At 37.7% G+C, this 18,501-nt stretch overlaps 1 protein-coding gene across 1 annotated transcript; it reads right to left on the reverse strand.

The window, feature by feature from the left end:
• Positions 1-15,766: 15,766 nt before the first annotated feature.
• Positions 15,767-18,077, reverse strand: HLH54F (basic helix-loop-helix domain-containing transcription factor HLH54F). Its single transcript, XM_017901623.1, has 3 exons — positions 18,009-18,077; positions 17,319-17,645; positions 15,767-16,130 (listed from the first exon to the last, which is right to left on the reverse strand). The coding sequence occupies exons 2-3, from the start codon at positions 17,640-17,642 to the stop codon at positions 15,933-15,935; spliced, it is 522 nt and encodes a 173-aa protein (XP_017757112.1). The 5' UTR covers positions 17,643-17,645; positions 18,009-18,077; the 3' UTR covers positions 15,767-15,932.
• Positions 18,078-18,501: the final 424 nt, after the last annotated feature.

The following is an 18,501-nucleotide window of genomic DNA, read 5'->3' on the forward strand; positions in this document are numbered from 1 at the left end:
TTTTCACGACGACAAAAGTCACGACATTTCGTGCGATGAAAGTAAAAGTCGCGATTTACCGTCACGTGCAAACGTGCCTTTAATGATTAATCGGCTGTGCGAATTCGGACTTTGAAGTGATTGTCGGCGCGGTGATGAATAGCGTTTTCGAAAGCGGAGGTCGAACCGCGAGGCTTGTCGTTGGAACAGCTGTTTCAACAGCGGAAAAAACTCGCCATGTCCAACAATAGTTAACAAAAATACAACTTTCTTCGAGCTAGTGCGCGCGAAGAGCGTGAATAACTCTTTTCCGGAGAAAACTACGTTTTCGAGGCACTTCGATTCCCAAGAAAAAGTTACACAGAGACGTTCGATCACGGAAAAATTAGTCATTCGCAGCACAATTTCTGTCACTATGATATTCCCGTGCACTCACTTTGAATAATTAATACGAACTACAGCATCTTTAACGCTAGATTTACAGAACCCGTGAATTTGACGGAAGGGTTGCTCCAATTATACGATGGTAACAGATTTAGTTAACTTATATTACGACTGTTAATATAATATATAATTGTTTTTAAATTAAACTAATCGTTAAAAAAGAAAGGCAGGTGGTTTCCTTTACCTGTCAGTTTGACAGGTGTCCTTATAAATAGGTATACAGATAGCGTCCGTAAACCTAGTGTCAAATACGTTTAAAAATTACAAAGACTGCTCGTCGTAGGAAGCTGAAGATCGCGCAATCAACGTTTCTTTCGTACTTCTTTTACTGGCTTATGTAAACCAAGCGATACTCGTATCAATATTCCTTCGGAAACGACATATCCGTTGCTATAATAAATGTAACCCTTTGAACCCGAAGATCTTTCGCTACGGGGAAGCAGCGACTCGAAGCTTTCCTGCTACAAAACCGATAGCATCTCTAACGTTAACAGGAGAAAAAATCCGCCTCTAAATTACCACATAGGCTATTCTACTTAAACATCCCGAATACATCGTTACGTCGCTTTAAATTCGATATCCGGTTGTATCTCTGTGTCTTTGTGCCACAATTTTCCTACAAAGTGACCACCGAGAGTCGCCTCTGGAACGCAAAAGGTTAGGTTAGGTTAGGTTAATGTCTCTTAACACCTCTCGGTTCACACGTGGCCATTGAACACGTCGATATTCAAATTTGCAATCGTATTGGAAAATGCGAACGAAATCCGGTGGATTGTTCGGTGAATCGTTGTTGGATTCGCCGAGACAACGCGAGAATCCGCGCGGAGCTCGTCGGCCATCGACATAGAGGGCAGCACGGTCGCTTCCACTACGGGACCAGGAAATGGCCGTAAATTACGATACTTAATTACGGTAATCGGGCTACGGTTTACGTGTTGCAGTTGTTCGATTCGCCACGTACACACTGGCTCCTACGCGTGTAGGTAGGCCGCGCTGATAAGGCTTATCTAGCGCGCGCCACGCCGTGGCTGAGTTTGCATATCAATGGGAGTTCTTAAGAATAGACACTCGCGTGTCGCATTCAGCCGGCACTCACGCGCGTTAATTCGCGCGATTACAAGCTGTTGTTGACTTTCAGTCTCGCGTTTCTTTCGGTCCGATTGCACGAGCGCCATTCCTGACAGAAGGGAAACCTAGGGGACCGGTGAGCGAGTTACCGTGGCAGCGTGAGAAATCGGTGAAATTCATTCTTCGCTGGTGCTCCGGTTCTATTTCGCAATTTATTTATTTATTTATCTTATTCGCCGATTTATTCGCGTGCGATAGCGAAGAATTTCTTCCCTCGAATGCATAAATATCGCAGCGAAAGATGGACTTGGGCAGTCCCTTTTCGTTTGAGCAGTCGACAAAGTATACTATGCAAACTGTTATAGGAATATCGCAGTGTCAGAAAGTGAAATGGAACATCGAAGTTCCTGACAGGAATTTCCTTTTCCAAAGTTACGTAAACGTAACGACATTCTACACCTTTGTAATTACCATGTCTAACAATTTTTTGTTGTTCCATTTAAGTCGCTCATAGTCGTGTTACCGAAAGAAATAAAGAATTTAATTGGTAACCAATGAGCTGGGGCTAATTATTTAAATATGGTATCTAAAATAGCGATTAAGAGGTTCGTCTAAAAATCTCTGAAACCAGCCTGAAATCTGAAATTAACTCCGGTTAAAAGAGCGCTCAAAAATGAAGGCGATTCACCTCGTTGGGAAAATCCCATGGCAAGAGTGCACGGAGCAAGGCAACCCGTGCTCGTTTCCCGTTGAAATTTCGCCGACGAGTAGGAATTCTCGCAGACAGGTATCCGGTGCCAGTCGATCATCGCAGCCAGGTCGAAAGTGGCGGAGGATTTTTCCTCGTTATCGGCTGGAAGGAAACCGTACTAGGCCTGAGCGTGGGATTATTGTCCGAGTGGACGTACTTATATGGCCTCGCGGTTATTCTTAATACGACGTTGCATCTCGCGCGCGATAGAGGGAAGACGAAAGAAAAAAGGGGAAAAAGGGAGGAAAGAACAGCAAGTGTTCGCGCTAATAAACAATAATGACACGTTGAACCAGTTCATGCCGGGCGAGCGCATAGTAATTTGCATTATGCCGTAATTGCGATTCAGCTCGCCGCTGTGCCAGCAGGCCTGGTCGTCTATCGGCGTCGATTTTCTGTCTTACGACCGCTGGCCCGTGTTTTCCGACGACATTTCGACGCTTTCAAGCGTTACATTTTCATGCAAACTGCACAGGCTCCGTAACCGGCGAACACGGTCCGGAACAGATTCCTGAAAAAGCCATTTGTCCGTGTACTTTCCCATGCCGATCATGGCACACGGTTTACGAGCACCAGGAACTATCGGTCGAGGAGAACCGGAATGGAAGTTCGTTAACGCGGATTTATCGGCAAAATTGTTTATAGTCTTTAATTACGCGGTGCGGCCAGTGCATCGGTATTTAAAACTCGTTGTCGAGGCTCCAAATCGCATAACCGTTTATCCATGGAACGATTGCCTGCTCCTTTATTCGATAGACGAGCAGAGAACGACGAGCGATGAAATCGAGGATCGTTGTCGAGATCGTGATCGATAGGTTAACAGCGGATAGATCCAGTGATCAGGATTATTTTTCTTATTGTCGACGCAACGATTCGCTTCCTTACTGTTCTCCTGTTTGAGAAATAGAGAATCGAATTTGGCGAATCTTCGAGATCGTGATTAATGATTCAACGATAGATTTATAGACCAGTCAAAGGGATTAGTTTAACCCTTTGTACTCGACGATTTTTTGGCTAGAGAAGAGTAGAAAATCAAAGATTCTCTATTAAAAAACTGACGATACTTTTTTCAGCAGTAAATAAAGAATTATATAACAATAGAATTGTAGAATTATTTGATTTCGATACCTTGTACACTGTTACGTTACATTAAATTTGATATATCAATTAATATCGATCTTCCAAATTTTATGAAATGGTGACTGACGGTCACCTCTCGAGTCCAAAGGGTTAATTTCATAGATCTGTCACATCTCTGGAGATCACGATCATTAGCCCGATACCAGGTCTATCGAAATGATCGAAATGATTTATTTCAGATCTTCTATACAGATTTGCTCATTTTCGATAATCGGGTAGTCTAACGCGCTAGATCTGACGCCGTTTTTCGTTTTTCTTTCTCGCTTATACTTGGTCGTTAACTTTTAATTAAAAATTCTGTCATCCGAGCTGACTTTTTCTTACGACATACCCATAAGCAATTTTTCAATACGTATCTCTCCTCTTATGTACTTTCTTCTGAGATTTATGCGTGGCCCTGCTTCGTCCACCACGACTGATCGTTTGACCAGTGAAATAACCGGTCGTGGTAAGTTTTCTGCTGATATATTTTTCGAGACACCATAAAACTGACTGCACTCGTAACTCAACTCGATGCGATATTAACGTTATATTATCTTTCCTTTTTTTTTTCGGGCAGAATAAAAAAGTGACGCAGATTATTCATAAAGAAATCATCAAAAAACTATTAAACCTTTTTATACGAGATTGTTGTCACATATATTAACAATTATTATACAACCCATTATCAGCATTGCTCTCAGATTACAACTCAGATTACAACTCGGATTACAACCGTCAACGTTTATAATATATACCTCTCTGTTTTCGTTATCTTGCATTAATTATTGCTATCTGTGTACGGTGTGTTTAGGTACACATAGGGTATCAGTGATTCTAATGACTGTCGCGCAGTAGGAAAATCGGTAGGAATTTCGGAATACGAATGTTAGCGACAGATGTATCGAGATAAATCGATACGGGTTCTCTTCGGACACGCCTTCCGGTGGTTAATGGCTCGAGTATTTAAGAATATTTATGTTCGATAATTAAAATCGAAGGAGAATGAGTCGCTGTAAAGCCAGTGGTAAATGAACATTAATCTCCGCTCGCATCGGCGATCGGTTTATTGCGAGATCATAGGATTCGAGTTTATAGATTGGATGAACGTCTCCGTCTTCCTTTCCTCTCGGTATATGACAGTTGGATTTTATGTCTCATCCTCGAACCACGAGCGTAAATTACCGCGGGTACTCGTTCGCAAAAACGCGATTCGCAATTAATTCCCAGGAGGATCCTGCGAAAGAGAAATTCACCATTGTCCGGAGGTTGTGTAAGAATCCTATGCAAATATTTCGCAGTATACGAACGCGAATCATAATTTCGCGAATATAGAAAAGTCAATTTGCAAGTATAATTCACGTGCGAAATTACGAACTCGAGCTGTTGACTTTGGCCTGCCTTCGAAACTTTTCCATTCCGCGTTCGAAATTCCACGCGAGGATTCTTCGCGAGCGAATTTTGCTTTCATTCCCGATCTCTCGTCATAAAATCGTCCATTTTGTTTCGACTAGGCTTCGATCTCTGCGATTTAAATAACGAAACGACCGATTTCACTGCGCGATAATAACACTTCGCTTCCATCGTTAGTTCCTCGTAACCTCGAGTGATTTAGGATTCCGTGCGACCATGCGTTTCGTTTCGTTTTATTTACCCCCTCGACTATTATATTTTATCGCCATGTCGTTGTAACTGAGGCAGGTAGCCTATTCGCGGCGATTACACCGCTTTCTAGTTTCCAGGAGTACCCGAGGAGCTGCAACGAATTTCATAATAATTCGTTTCTGATAAGCAAGCAAAGTTCCAATTAACGGGGGTCGGTCTATAAAAGCAGTTCGATTTACCATCGAGCAGAAGGTAAACGCTCGAAATCGGGATGGCAGATCGGCGCGATATCGCGTGAAATGTTCTCGAACCTTGAAACGAAAGAGGAAAGAAATGTGGCGGCGGTCGTAAAAGGTCGTTCATGAATATGCATGGCGAGAAGGCAAGAAGCGAAATGAGTAATAGGGGAGGTATAATGAGAGGCTGATTATGATGTAAGCGGTTTATCCAGGCATAATGATTCGGGGAGCAGATTGCGACCAATGAATGCCTTCACTTTCTACCTTTACACCCATTGTCCACGGCATTGTCGAGCAATGCAACAACACGATTGTTCACGACTCTCCCGGTGTCTGACCTTTTCCACGTGATATTTATAAGATTTGCTACAACGTTATGCAAATTGCGCGTCCTTACATTTATTATGTCTGCTAAGTGGCTGCGTTTTATCGGGCTTTTGGAAATGCCTGTCCTTCTTCCCCAACCATCGATTTCATAGGGTACACGGGGTCCCGCCAGATATTTTTGACGTATTACTAATCGGAGAATTATTTTCAAAATTTTCGAATTAATCGTAAGGAATTTGGAATCGTTTCGGAATTAACCCCAGTGGCGAGTTATTTTGGGGATAGTTTAGGTAGATCTACTTTCGATCGAAATTTTTGCACCAAGTATCTGGAAAATTTGACGATTAATTACTTTAAATAGCTTATGGTATACTTAGGTAAAATTTTATTTGGAAATTGTTTGAAGAATTTCGAGATTAATTCGGGTTGTTTGAGAAGAGGGATGGATTACATAAATATCACGGTTTATGGAACACTTTATTTCCCGTAAAATATATTTTTACCGAGAAATAGCATTTATGAGCATGTATATCATAACAGACTATATTTTTCTTCACGTGATATCACTCTAAGTAAATGAAATCAGCAATTGAATTTCGCTCTTATTTTAAATATAATTTTTTAACCCTTTGCACTCTCAGTCGCCATTTAATCAAACTCTAAAGATCGATGTTAATTGATATATCAAATTTAAAATTACCCAACGATGCGTTGAATGTCGAAGTAAATTGTATTCGTAATTTGCATACGATTTCTTATGTACCGTTTTAAAAATATCGTTGACTTTATGGCAGAAAATCTTCGAATTGCTATTTTTCTGTAATGAAAAAATTGCCGAGTATTTTAAACAATCGAGAATTTAAAATTGTTATCGGTATATTATAATAATGTTATCGGTTGTTCAAAAGCGAAGCACTCGCGCGTATCGTCCAATTAACAGAAATTTTGACCACGTTGGCAGGAAAGTTTTCAGATGAACAGGAAGGAAGTGGTCGTATTTCCATCCGCGATAGGAAAAAATGAGCCAAGGAACGAAAGCAAATCTAACATCGAAATATAACACCATCAATCTGCTTGATGTAATTATTATGCATCATTAACATCTTACAATCGCGATAATTTTCGACTGCGCGTGAAAATTGTCCAATAAAAGGGGATAATCGTGCAATTTTCTCATTACGCACAACTAGATATAAATATAACGAAATAAATAAATACCCCGTATACCTTCTTCAAAAAATTTTCAATTTAAACAAAATTTCCCTAGCAAACGACTTTCTACAACTCCATGTATCGTGGCGACTTTCATCATCCTGTCATTATTTATATAAATACAAATTCAGGTTCTTATTTATGTAACAACTCTGATCCGATACTGTTAATCTGGTTTGAACCAGGTGTGGGTGGAAATTAAGTTTTAATTAATAACATAACCACGGCTTATCGACGTTTAATTACACGCACGATTTGTCCATGGGTTACTTAATTGCTTAACAAGAAACTATTATTAGACGTTAAAGGTAACATTTAGACAACGTTGTTTGATACTGTTAGAAGCGTATAATTAAGTTGCTTAACGCGTTAACGTGTCGAAAACGTGCAAGGTTCGAATCATTTTTGCGCCTATATCTGATGAATTTTTCGATAGCCGATTGACACGACCGCTCGCCTGATTTAATTTATTATATGCCCGGGATTGTCACGTGTTTAACAAGAACGATAACAGTGCGCTTATAAGATTTGTGGGACAGTGACTTGGATTTGCATACTGGGTCGGCGTGATATCTTAATCGTGCTTTACAATAAGTGTACTTAAATGCAACGACTAAATTCGTTCGGTCGCATAGCCGTTTGCATTCGAACAACGATCAAGAGTGATTCGATAAGAAAAATATTTTAACACTATATTTACATTTATACTTCTTTGCATATCCCAGGCTATTAAAAGCGACAGAGAAATTATAAATGAACATCGAAGAAATTTTTCTTTTCGAGCGACGAGTCCTCGATAATTTTATGATTCATTTCGATTGTTGAATCGCGAGGGAAATTTAGGTATCGTACGTTTTTAATATCACGTACTTACCTGGAATCTTGCCCAATAATTGCGAGTACGGAGAATTTTTGCAAAATTTTCTGCAAGGTGATTCGTCTTGGAAATTCGCCATTTTACGGAATCGGCGAGTACACGTACACTCGAGCAATTTTCGATAGGGTACCCCCAGTCATGGTACCTCGTCGAATTTAATGCTTTCGAAAATATTTCGTAGTTTCTAATCGGTGCTATTTATTATTTAAAAATATTAAGATTTATTACGCGGAAGGTGTAATAAGGCATTGAAAATAACGAACCAGGGGGGATTTCTTAAACAAAAAGATATGAATAAGACTTCGCAAATGTTAATTACTTTTTAAATGAAATTGTTTTTTTAACAAGATCGACGAGTGCACGTGCACTGATGCGAACGTAGATTACGGTTTATCGGTACGTGGCTATCATCGAACAAAAATAACCGATCGATTTCGATCATCGGCCACGTATCGTCGATAATGAATACTGAGACCGTAAAAAGGATTTAATGAATTTCGATGCTTACATCGATAATCGTGTACTAATGGTTAATGTCATTCCAGTAATGCGTGGTATGTAAGTACTCGCTTTGTACCGATAATTCCGTATCGCTTTATCTATCGCTTTTAAACGTAAAACGTACCGAGTATCATTTACTGATTATGTACCGATTGCATCATCGCGTATTACGAAATACGGGTTTTATATAAATAATTCGATTCGAGATCCTAATTCCAAAATTCTAAATCCTAATCTCGCTTCACCTAATCACCGAAGATTATTACTTCTCTTCTATATCAAATTTTATGCGCCTTTTTCATTTAGAATTGAAAATTTCTTATATATATGTAGGATGGCGAAACTGGTATTGAGACACCGAAAATTCACGAAAGAACAAGAACACAATAACACAAACTCAAAACTCGTAAACTGATTTAACTTAGGGAAAGAAGATAACGAAAACACACAAAGACGCGCTCTTTTAAAACTCTTTTTCCAACACCAAGCGACTCACGCTTGTGCTGATCACAACCAATTTCTAAGGACTCTGTTTTGATTGTCAAGGACCACGCTTTTATGCTTTCCTTAACTTACGCTTCACCTCCCTCAATTTTGTTATATAGAATAACTTTTCGATTTGCTTCTAGAAGATATCGATCGGTTTACAATTTGTAAATTTGTTTTTGTTGGCCATAGCCGATTCGCGATTTCCTTTGGTTTCCTATATATATATATGTATTTGTTAAAAGTCATCGAATTAAAATTAACGATAGTGCAATGAAATTAGATCATATCACATTAGTCATACATTAGTGTACTATTATACCTGTTAACACGGTTTAAAACTAAAAATTGGTATGATAATTAATATGATAGTTGCTTTATTACCGAAGGAAGTAAAAAGTACGGAATTTAGAAATATTACGCGAACTATGGAAAAATAAAATTTATTATTGCTTCCAGACCAGGTGTTACTCTAATAATTTCTGTTCACGCACGCTTAGTCGGCATTTTTTCGAGGGCACTTGAGTGCTCGACAATTAAAATCGTTGGCTTGTTGAAATATAGTAAAAGCATCGTACGATTTACGTTTCGATGAAAAGAAAAAATGGAAAAATCAGGCCGCGATAATGACGCGTAAGCTTGGTAGATGATAAGGTTGGATCATTAAGTACTAATGTACTCGATCAGACAAGGTTCTGGGACTGTGTATGCAGGTTCTCTGTCAATATTTGCTTTCGGTCGATTTTTCATTTTTCAGCTATCATTAGTCTTCCTACGTTCGTTATCAAATAAACCTAAGTTACTTCAACGGTAACGCGAAGGAAACGTAACATCTAGAGATAATGTGCAGGTACTTTCGTTCCATTTATATTCCAAATATCTCAAACGTCGTGCAATAACTCGAATTAATCCTTCGTTTCGATTTTTCCCTTTATTTTAACTGCTACTTTAAATCTTCGTTGAATCTCGAACCATTCGTTTCAATATAAGAAAATATTTAATAAATTCAGCCATACTAATTTAATATGACGCCAGTACCGATACTAATTTATCTTTGTGTAATTATCGATTAACGTTGATGAACTCTTCGCAGTAAATTTGCCATGCGAATAGTGTATTATGTCGATTCGGATGAAACTGTGATATTCTGCATTAAAATTGTAAAATATCTACATGGTACATAGTGCAAACTATCTAACCATAGCCTAACCATAAACTACGAGCATAAACTCTCCAAATGATACTTTACCGTCTTCACTTGGTTGCATTAAATTCCTAAAAATAATTCGGTCATTCATCACCGTACTGAAAGCTCCATAAACATATATTAGAGGAATAATTCGCCCTCGATCGATACGTATCGGTACATTTCGCAGACTGTACCATATGAGGCTCGTTTAATTTGTTTTTCCTGCAGCCAATTGGCCATTATCAAAATCGTTAATCTTTTGGTTTTATTGGTAATTAAATTGCAAAGAGTCGGTCGCGGCCATCGTATAGCATTGGGACGTGCCTCGTCGACAAAACGACAACGACACACGAGGATTGATTTTCGATTTAATCGAATGCAACTGCATGCTAAACCTTCGTCGTAAACCTACATCGAGACCACGTAACGAGCTTGCCAGTTATTTATAGTCACTCCCTAGAAAAATTCATTTCCCAATAAGCAGGCCACAATAACAAAAACAGCGAGATCATTTTTCGCACGATTACTATAATCGATGTACCTCGTGATAGTAGTAATTCTTCGATAAATAAAATTATTTCAAGTATACCTTCTGCGGATTCATAAATTTTCATACTCTTCCACGACTTCTCATTTCAGACTCGATATTCATTACCATTCGTTGTCAGATTTCTCAATTTCATCGACGTGCAATTTTCTTGGATTTCTAGAAAGGAAAATATCGTTTATTTTTTTTTGTTAGTAATTTAATTTAATTTAATTTAAACATCGTTACCATTCGCAATGAAATTTCAATTGGTCGACAATTCGTTTCTGAAAAGAAAACGAAATAATCTTTCTTTCCTGTTTTTTCTTCAATGGGCAATTTAGTTTCAATGACACGTGAACTACGTGATTACGAGTCACTTTATCTCGATGATAAAAATCGTTCAGTCGATTGTAGAAAAAAGTTGAAAGATTGTTTTTCCAAAGTTTTGAAACGTATTCGCGATTTTAGGTGCTGTTGCACTCACGGAGGCGACATTCCTCGATTGTGTGGAGTTAATACGACTCGAGGGAGCGATCGTTTCGTCTTTCGAACACGTGTGTTCTTATCAGTGGTCATTTTTTTCTCAGGACACGATAACAGTACTTGCAAAGCGTAATTTCCGTTCGTCGCTTTTCGAGGAAACTTCGCGTTGTGAAACTATATTATTTGCAATGACGTTCTCGTATTGTGAAACTCATCGTTATGCTGCTTTCTTTCTCAAGAGTTGACAACCATTTGAAAGTTTAATGTCAAATAGTTGCGAAGTTATTTAGTAATATTGTATCAAAATATTGTATTATATAAAGACATATCTTAAGTATGAAACTGCGGGTATTTGTTACTGATACAATTGTGCAGAATATTCCAATGAAAACATCGTGAAATATAATTCATTTAATCAAGCAAAATAATATTTGCATATTTAAGTGTTATAAAAATATGAAACAATCGTAGGAAAAGATATTCTTCGATTCCAAGTTCCTTCTGGAAGAATTTACTATTATTACTATTATTATTTATTATTATTAGTATTATTTCTGTTAATAACTGTGTTCAAAATACGTGATATAATTCAATATTACTATAGGGAAAAATTAATAGAGAAAAATAATCACGGTACAAACCTGCATGTATCGAATTTTCTTTTCATAATTTAATTATTATTTTATTTTCTTTCAGTTTTGAAATTTCGGCAAGTAAAATCTCCATTTCCAAATTACGATTCGGCTATGAAGAAAATGATGATAACCTTCAGATACGTAAGATTGTACCTTCTTAGATATTTTCCACTGACATTTTCTCTACCTTTTTGTTCAAGACATCAAATGTAGTGAAACGCTTCAACAATAGAGCGATTCGATGGATCGTGATAGCGGAAACGAAGTATGTACTTATATAATAACCTATTACCTTATAACATCGAGTTAGATGCAATGAAGACCAAATCGAAGGCAAGCTGCACACGGACAAACTCGGTTCTAACCTTTCTGTCAGTAGTTTCGATTTTCTGCACTATAACCTGTTAAATACAATTACGTATTATATAATATTTCGACATTTCGTTTCGCGTATTGTGTCCATAATGATAAATAGCTTAGGCTGATATATACCAATATTCGAGGAAAAAATCGCGAGACAAGGGGATAACCTCTAAAATGGTTGTTTTCGCGTGGAAAAGAAAGCTAAGGAACACAGCGTGACGGCTGTGCTCCTGCGTGAAAGGGGCACGCATTTCTAGGTTTTTGCAGAAACCGCAAGTGAATTCGTGGCAACGATCAGGCGCACCTGCGTTTCGTTTCGCATGATATCACAGCCATGCGATAAATTTTCATTGCCACGCGTGTAGGAATAAACTTTTATTGGCCATTGAATGGTTTGAATTTAAACGCGCCGCCTGTGCGCGCGCCTATCCCGCGAAAGAACTGCGCGAGTTGCATGCGCATGCCGGACGTAGGAGACGACGAACGACGCACGCGATCGTTTGGCCCTCTATAACGTCATGTCGTATAGTTAGAAATTACGTGCACGTGTGTATTTGTATTTTTCGACCTTTGTTTTATTTACTTGTCAATCTATTAACGTACTTCATTATCGTATCGTTGCATCGGTATCGAACTGTCTGTCTGTGAAGTTTATTGGTTTCCAATTTCTCAAATAATTCTTTTCTTCGTACGCGAAGAAAATTTAGGTTATAATGGTTTCGACAAAATTTCGTTCACATTCGTATTCACGTTTGCCACATGCGAGTGGATTGAATAAGATATTTGGGAAAGTTGTATTTGGAATTTCTTAGGAAAAGGATTTTAATAAAGTGTTTACAAAAATTGACGTTGTTTTTTATTACGATTCTATTTTTTACGACGTAGAATATTTTAATACGACGTAGAATATTTTAATACGACGTAGTTGAAAGGAGAATAATTTGTTAGGTTCAAGATATAAATCTTTTTTGAAAAAGTCAGTCACGAACTATTATAAGAATTAATGATTTTAAAATACTTAGTAGAGTGGGGGAAAAAATATTGAATTCCAAAATAAAATAAGAGAACGGTTTTGTTAACACGATGTTGATTGACAGGTTAATTGAATTTTAAAATTGCTTTTCTGTGAAAAACAGGAAATGTTATTTGTTATATTTTCTTCCATGGTCTTCATATGGAGATCATTTTGAAAAATAATTAAATGTCAAATCGTTTAATAACGTTGAAAAAATATATTTTAATATATACAAGGACAGAAATGAACAGAAATTTCCTGCTTTGATTTCATCTGTCACCTATTTTACCTCTCTCGTTGTGTTCTATTAAAATATAATAAATCATAAATACGTGAATCAGTGTGGGACAGGTAGCATGCATGCACGCTTCGATGTATGATGTATAATGTTTAGTTAGTGAAGTGTTACTATGATATTATCATTGAGAGCAAAAATAGGAATCAGTTGACCTAATTGATAGCTGATAACTTTTAGAGTATTGTTAGATGCAGAGTATTTTAAAAGTGTAATATCGCGTGGCGCCTCCTAGAACGATGTCAAGAATATCCTGTGGTTATCGCAAGTCGCGTTATTCAAATGAATCGAAGCGAGAATTTTCTGAACACCTTATGTAAGGTGCGTTTAGAAAAATGTCTACGCGTTAAACTATTTGAATTTCCAACGAGAGAAGGTGTGACCATCATTAGCTCGCGAATAATTACCACGTGTGAAGTTGAATCGCACTGAAGTGCGTGCATTTACCCAGCGAAGTAAAATTCGATGTAAGAATGTATTGTATAACCTAGAATCTATACATTTTGAAAAGGAGATTTTTCCGCATTCATTAAATTTTGAAATATCTTTGTGAAAAAAAATATTAAATTATTTAATAACCGTTATTGGTTATTATAGTAATAATAACGAATAAATAAAGAAATAAATATATAGTATCGATACATCGAATATATCGATAATTACTTCGTTACTTGATAAATAGTAGAAAACGATAAATGATTATTAATGTTATTACATATTAATTTCGTTATTAGGTGTTAGTACCATTGCATTCGAGTGATTCTAGAACAATTTTATCTATCTCTGATCGAAGCAAAGAGATATTAGTATTTCTGAGAAACTATCAGCGAGGACTTTTCGAGGCCTTGATCGCAATCAAGAAAGATGCGTGTATGCATTTTTTTTTTCAATCACAGACGATAGGAATCCGCCTCAGGATTCATATACGCATCGTGTCGCAATGTTTACAATTTACCTTGACGATTTGAACCGTGATTTCCGTGCCGTGACGGAAGGACGTGAGCTTTTTTTTCTTGTCCCTCGTTTGTTTTTTTCGTAGCAGGATAATCGATCAGGTGTTCGAAGGACATGTTGCTCTTACTCTTACGAATGTACTTTATCTAATTTAGGAACGATTGTATTAACCGTGTTAACGAAGGAGAATAAAATTGTGGAAAATAATCGGCTAAAAAGGTTACCCTAAACTCATGATCATTTATAATTACATTTTTAACATGTGTGTGGTTTTCATGTTCGAAAATTTTAACAAGGAATTGTTACAAGTAGCGACATCTTACGAGAACTTTCTGAAAATTCTACTGCGCCATAGACGATGAAAGTGGCGTCACCTTACCCACAAGACTGGTACTTAGTTGATTAGGTAGAATAGGACATTATTAACTCACGATGTATTCCGAAAAAAAGTTTTTAGTAAATATTTATATTTTAGTGAATAATTTTCATAAAATTCAAGAAAAATGTATTATATTTATCAAGATTTCAAAATTTCATATACATGTAACAGTATTCTACAGCAAATGTTTTTATTTAACAGGTATACTATATATCGATGAACAACTACGCATAAAATTATACAACATAATTAACGGCAACATACGGTGCATGCAGTACAAGGAATTACTACTGGAATATCGAAGTGAAGAGGAATATTGATACAGAATATTGATGTACCGGAAATTGAGGAACTACGGTATTAACACAGAGTATCCTGTAATATCGGGTAGATTCGTACATATGATGAATGTATCGTACCTTACAATTAAAGGAGGTTATATTATTTCCGTAACAGGCTTTGTCGCTTTATCGATATATTCAATAATATATTGAATTATTTTTAAATATTATATGTTACAGAATTAACTTTAAAGGAACAAGGAAGAGAAGAAGGAAAGGAAAAAGAAGTAAATATACCAAGCTGTTTACAAGTATTTTCATAAACGCAGTTTCATTTACGGATTTAATGGCACAAAGGTTAAGGTAAAATGCTTATTCATTTTTCACGAACCATTAAAATGCGCGAAAAGACCAATCGTATGAATGGACAACAAGTGTGGATAAACACATGGTTCATAAAGTTCAAGAGGTGGTTTGTATTGACATATGAGGGTCCTAAACGATACGCCCAACCTTGGTCGATTTGTAGATGGAACGAGATATATTATTTTAGTTTCAGGTTTACACAAAAGGCCCTTGGTGATGTTTATTTAACTTGGCGTTCTTTATCCTTCTTTCCTTACCACGTCCTTCCGCTGTCTTCATTCCGGAAGCTGCATCAATTTTTTTTCCAAATTTCTTTTTCCAACAGCACTTCGAAGCTCCCGCGAAATTAGTATTTTTGGAATTAGACAGAATTCTATGTCGTCGCTAATTTCATTAAATAGTTAATACTAAATATTTTGCAAAATGTTTCAAATTAGATATTATTGATTTTTCTATGCAAATTATTTTGTTATCCGGTAATTATCTCATCGCAGATATCTTCATTCTTATTCTAATATTAAATTGGTGATAGGAAATACACAGTAATGGTAATTTATAACTATAGAAATACTTTATTGGACTAGTACTTACGCTTTGGTTACAATAATGTTTCTAGGAATATATCTAAGGATATTATAATAATCGTTCTTAAGACGTTAATCAGTAGGTCAATAAATAGTGGAATAATAAGGCACTCTGAAATAAATATAGATTTCCACGATTATCCATCTGGTACCATCATCTGGTAAGGAACGAAGCTTTTTCATTCACAAACAGCAAGATTCTCTTTCGTTTTTCGATGAAGAGGCTCCAATGCCTTGGCTCGGTAGAGGTATTAGAAATAGGAGAGCTGTGGCTCGTGATTGTGACGCATTGACATGCTCTGATGTCCAGAATGATGGAAATTCTGGATCTCGTGGGCTCCCTGCTGACCACGGAACTGATTAGAACCCGATGACGTTGACGATGACACGTTGCAACTGTTGTTCATTAACATGGAAGCGTTCCCTCCTTGCAGAGCAAATGGCCACGACTGCAACGAATATTAAAACAAGTTTAATTATAGTTTCCTCCAACATTCCTTCAATTTTCTTTATCTTTTATATGTTACATATACTTTTGATCCATTTTACAATGTAATATGTAAACAAATTATAATTTTGAATAAATATTTCCGCATTTACTATATTTAAAATTGTGATATACTAACACTGATCTTCAAAATTTTCTCATTTCTTTTTTAAACATCTTCTTTCATTTTTTCGTCTACCAGTCATTTGGCCGATTGTAGTATGTTTGGGGTTGATAGTTAAGTTCGTCTTTTTATATATTATCGAATTGTGGAACGGAAGAACGGCTTTTATTTTTCACGGGAAGAAGTGTAATTTTAATCGGGGAAGTGTAAAAGGAATAAACGATGGTTCTTGAAATAATGGAGCTAAGTTAGAATTAATGGTGGAAGAGGATGGGTGGAAGCTTTGAGAGTGATTCGATCCACCTGGAGAGACGTAAACAGAGAACGTGTCTGCGAAGACGACGTTGCGACGCCGACTGGATCCACCTGGATCCTTTGTTATTTTATGGGCTCGTAATCGTGACACTGAAAATTGCAATTACGCGAAAAGGTCTTCGGAAATATCATACGCTACATACTTTATGTATTTATAAAAGTATTTATATCGTTCGTTTGAAATTTCACGAGAGAAGAAACATAGAGAAATCTTGAATATCACGTTCAAAACGCGAACAGTATTACTATATCAATCACATACTATCAGTGTTAGGGACATAGAACAGTTAAAATTTTATATAAATTTACGGGACATTCAATTGATCTTCGATCACAGAAAGAAAAGAATACAAAAGTCCATGTTTAAAATAGGAAATAATTTTTAGAACTGGTTGAGGCACAGCAAGGAGTCTTCATTGAAAAAGGGAAGATAAAGACGTACAAAATACACACAGCATAAAAACGACTCGTCAAACAAAAAGAAGGAAATTAGAAATATAAACAAAAAGAAGCAGGACACTAGCAAAGATTACCCTACGATATAGCATGGAATGGAACTAATCGCTTAAATAACTCGGAAATCTACGTACTCTCATAGATACTACATATATCGTACGAAAGAAAAAATCAAACATATTTCAATCAATCCAAAATCCCCTAGACTCTTCTACTCACGTATTATGAAAGGAAATCACGGAATATCGAACTGACCAGTGCCAAAGACAGCGATCTAGTGGTCTCCGAGTGCGCGTCGCCGTCATCCCTGAGGACCGCGCGAAGATGAGCGATGTATGTAGCCGCAAGACGAAGGGTGTCCAGCTTGCTGAGCTTCGTATCAGCTGGTACCCAGGGCAAAGTAGTCTTCAGTCTACAAAACGCCTTGCTGAGCACCCTCATGCGTGCTCGTTCCCTCGCATTCGCCGCGTTCCTTGGTGCACGGCTGTCCAAGTCATCCTTGCTGTACTTCTCTTCCGAAACGAACTCCTCTTCGTCGGCATCCAACGTCGGCGTCGAGGCACGTCGCTTGCGTGGCATCTTCTGCAATTATTTAATTGCACCATTTCATCATTGCATATTAATTCCCCGCGAATCTCCCAGCTACAATGGCGTAACGCGCGCTATTTCGGTCATCCTAATTTATCACGAACGAGCTATCGACACGACTGCCGAACTTCTTGGAATCGAGAAACAGTGGGACTGCGATTTATTCGATACACGAGACGGAACTTCTACAGAACGGAACTTCTCTTTTTCCTCGAGAGGAAGATGCGGTAAAGTTTAGCGAATTATGGTACTCTTCGTTGACTCGTTGGGAGATAGGGGTCGGGGAATTTCGAAGCACCAGTTCCATTCGGGACAGGAAAGTTCGCGAGGGTTGGAGACGAGGATGAGACACCTCACCTTGGTCCTTCTCTCGATGAACTTGATTTTTTCCTCTCGTATTATTGGAATGTCACGATAGGTCGCGACGCTCGCGCGAAACTAATTGTACGTCAAAACTCTCGGCTAAGAGGAGGAGGAGGAGGAGGATGAAGAAGAGGATGCGAGGAGAGGTAAGAAAGAGGAAAGAAAACGAACATTGGCAGAGAAGAGGGAGATTTGAGACGCCTCTGAAAATCGGGCGGAGCTTTCTCAGCAGCAAAAGCATCTTCCTGCTGCTTGGCCACGTCCTCCTCTTCTGCTTTTCCTGGAGGTTCTCGCCCAATCGTTTGGTTCTGCGTCATCTGCAGCCACCTGGTCCATCCTTTCCTCTCCTATCCTCTTTCGGACCACATATCCACGAATAGCGCTTTTTTCCGAATGGAATTGACCTTTGCTCCGAGTTGTTTTTCTTCCGGATATCCGTCCAGGTTTCTATAACTAGTTATTGTCTTTTCCAACTCATCTTTTCATA

The sequence above is a fragment of the Eufriesea mexicana genome, unplaced genomic scaffold, assembly GCF_001483705.2.
Source record: "Eufriesea mexicana isolate 0111107269 unplaced genomic scaffold, ASM148370v2 scaffold1741, whole genome shotgun sequence".
NCBI lineage: Eukaryota > Metazoa > Arthropoda > Insecta > Hymenoptera > Apidae > Eufriesea > Eufriesea mexicana.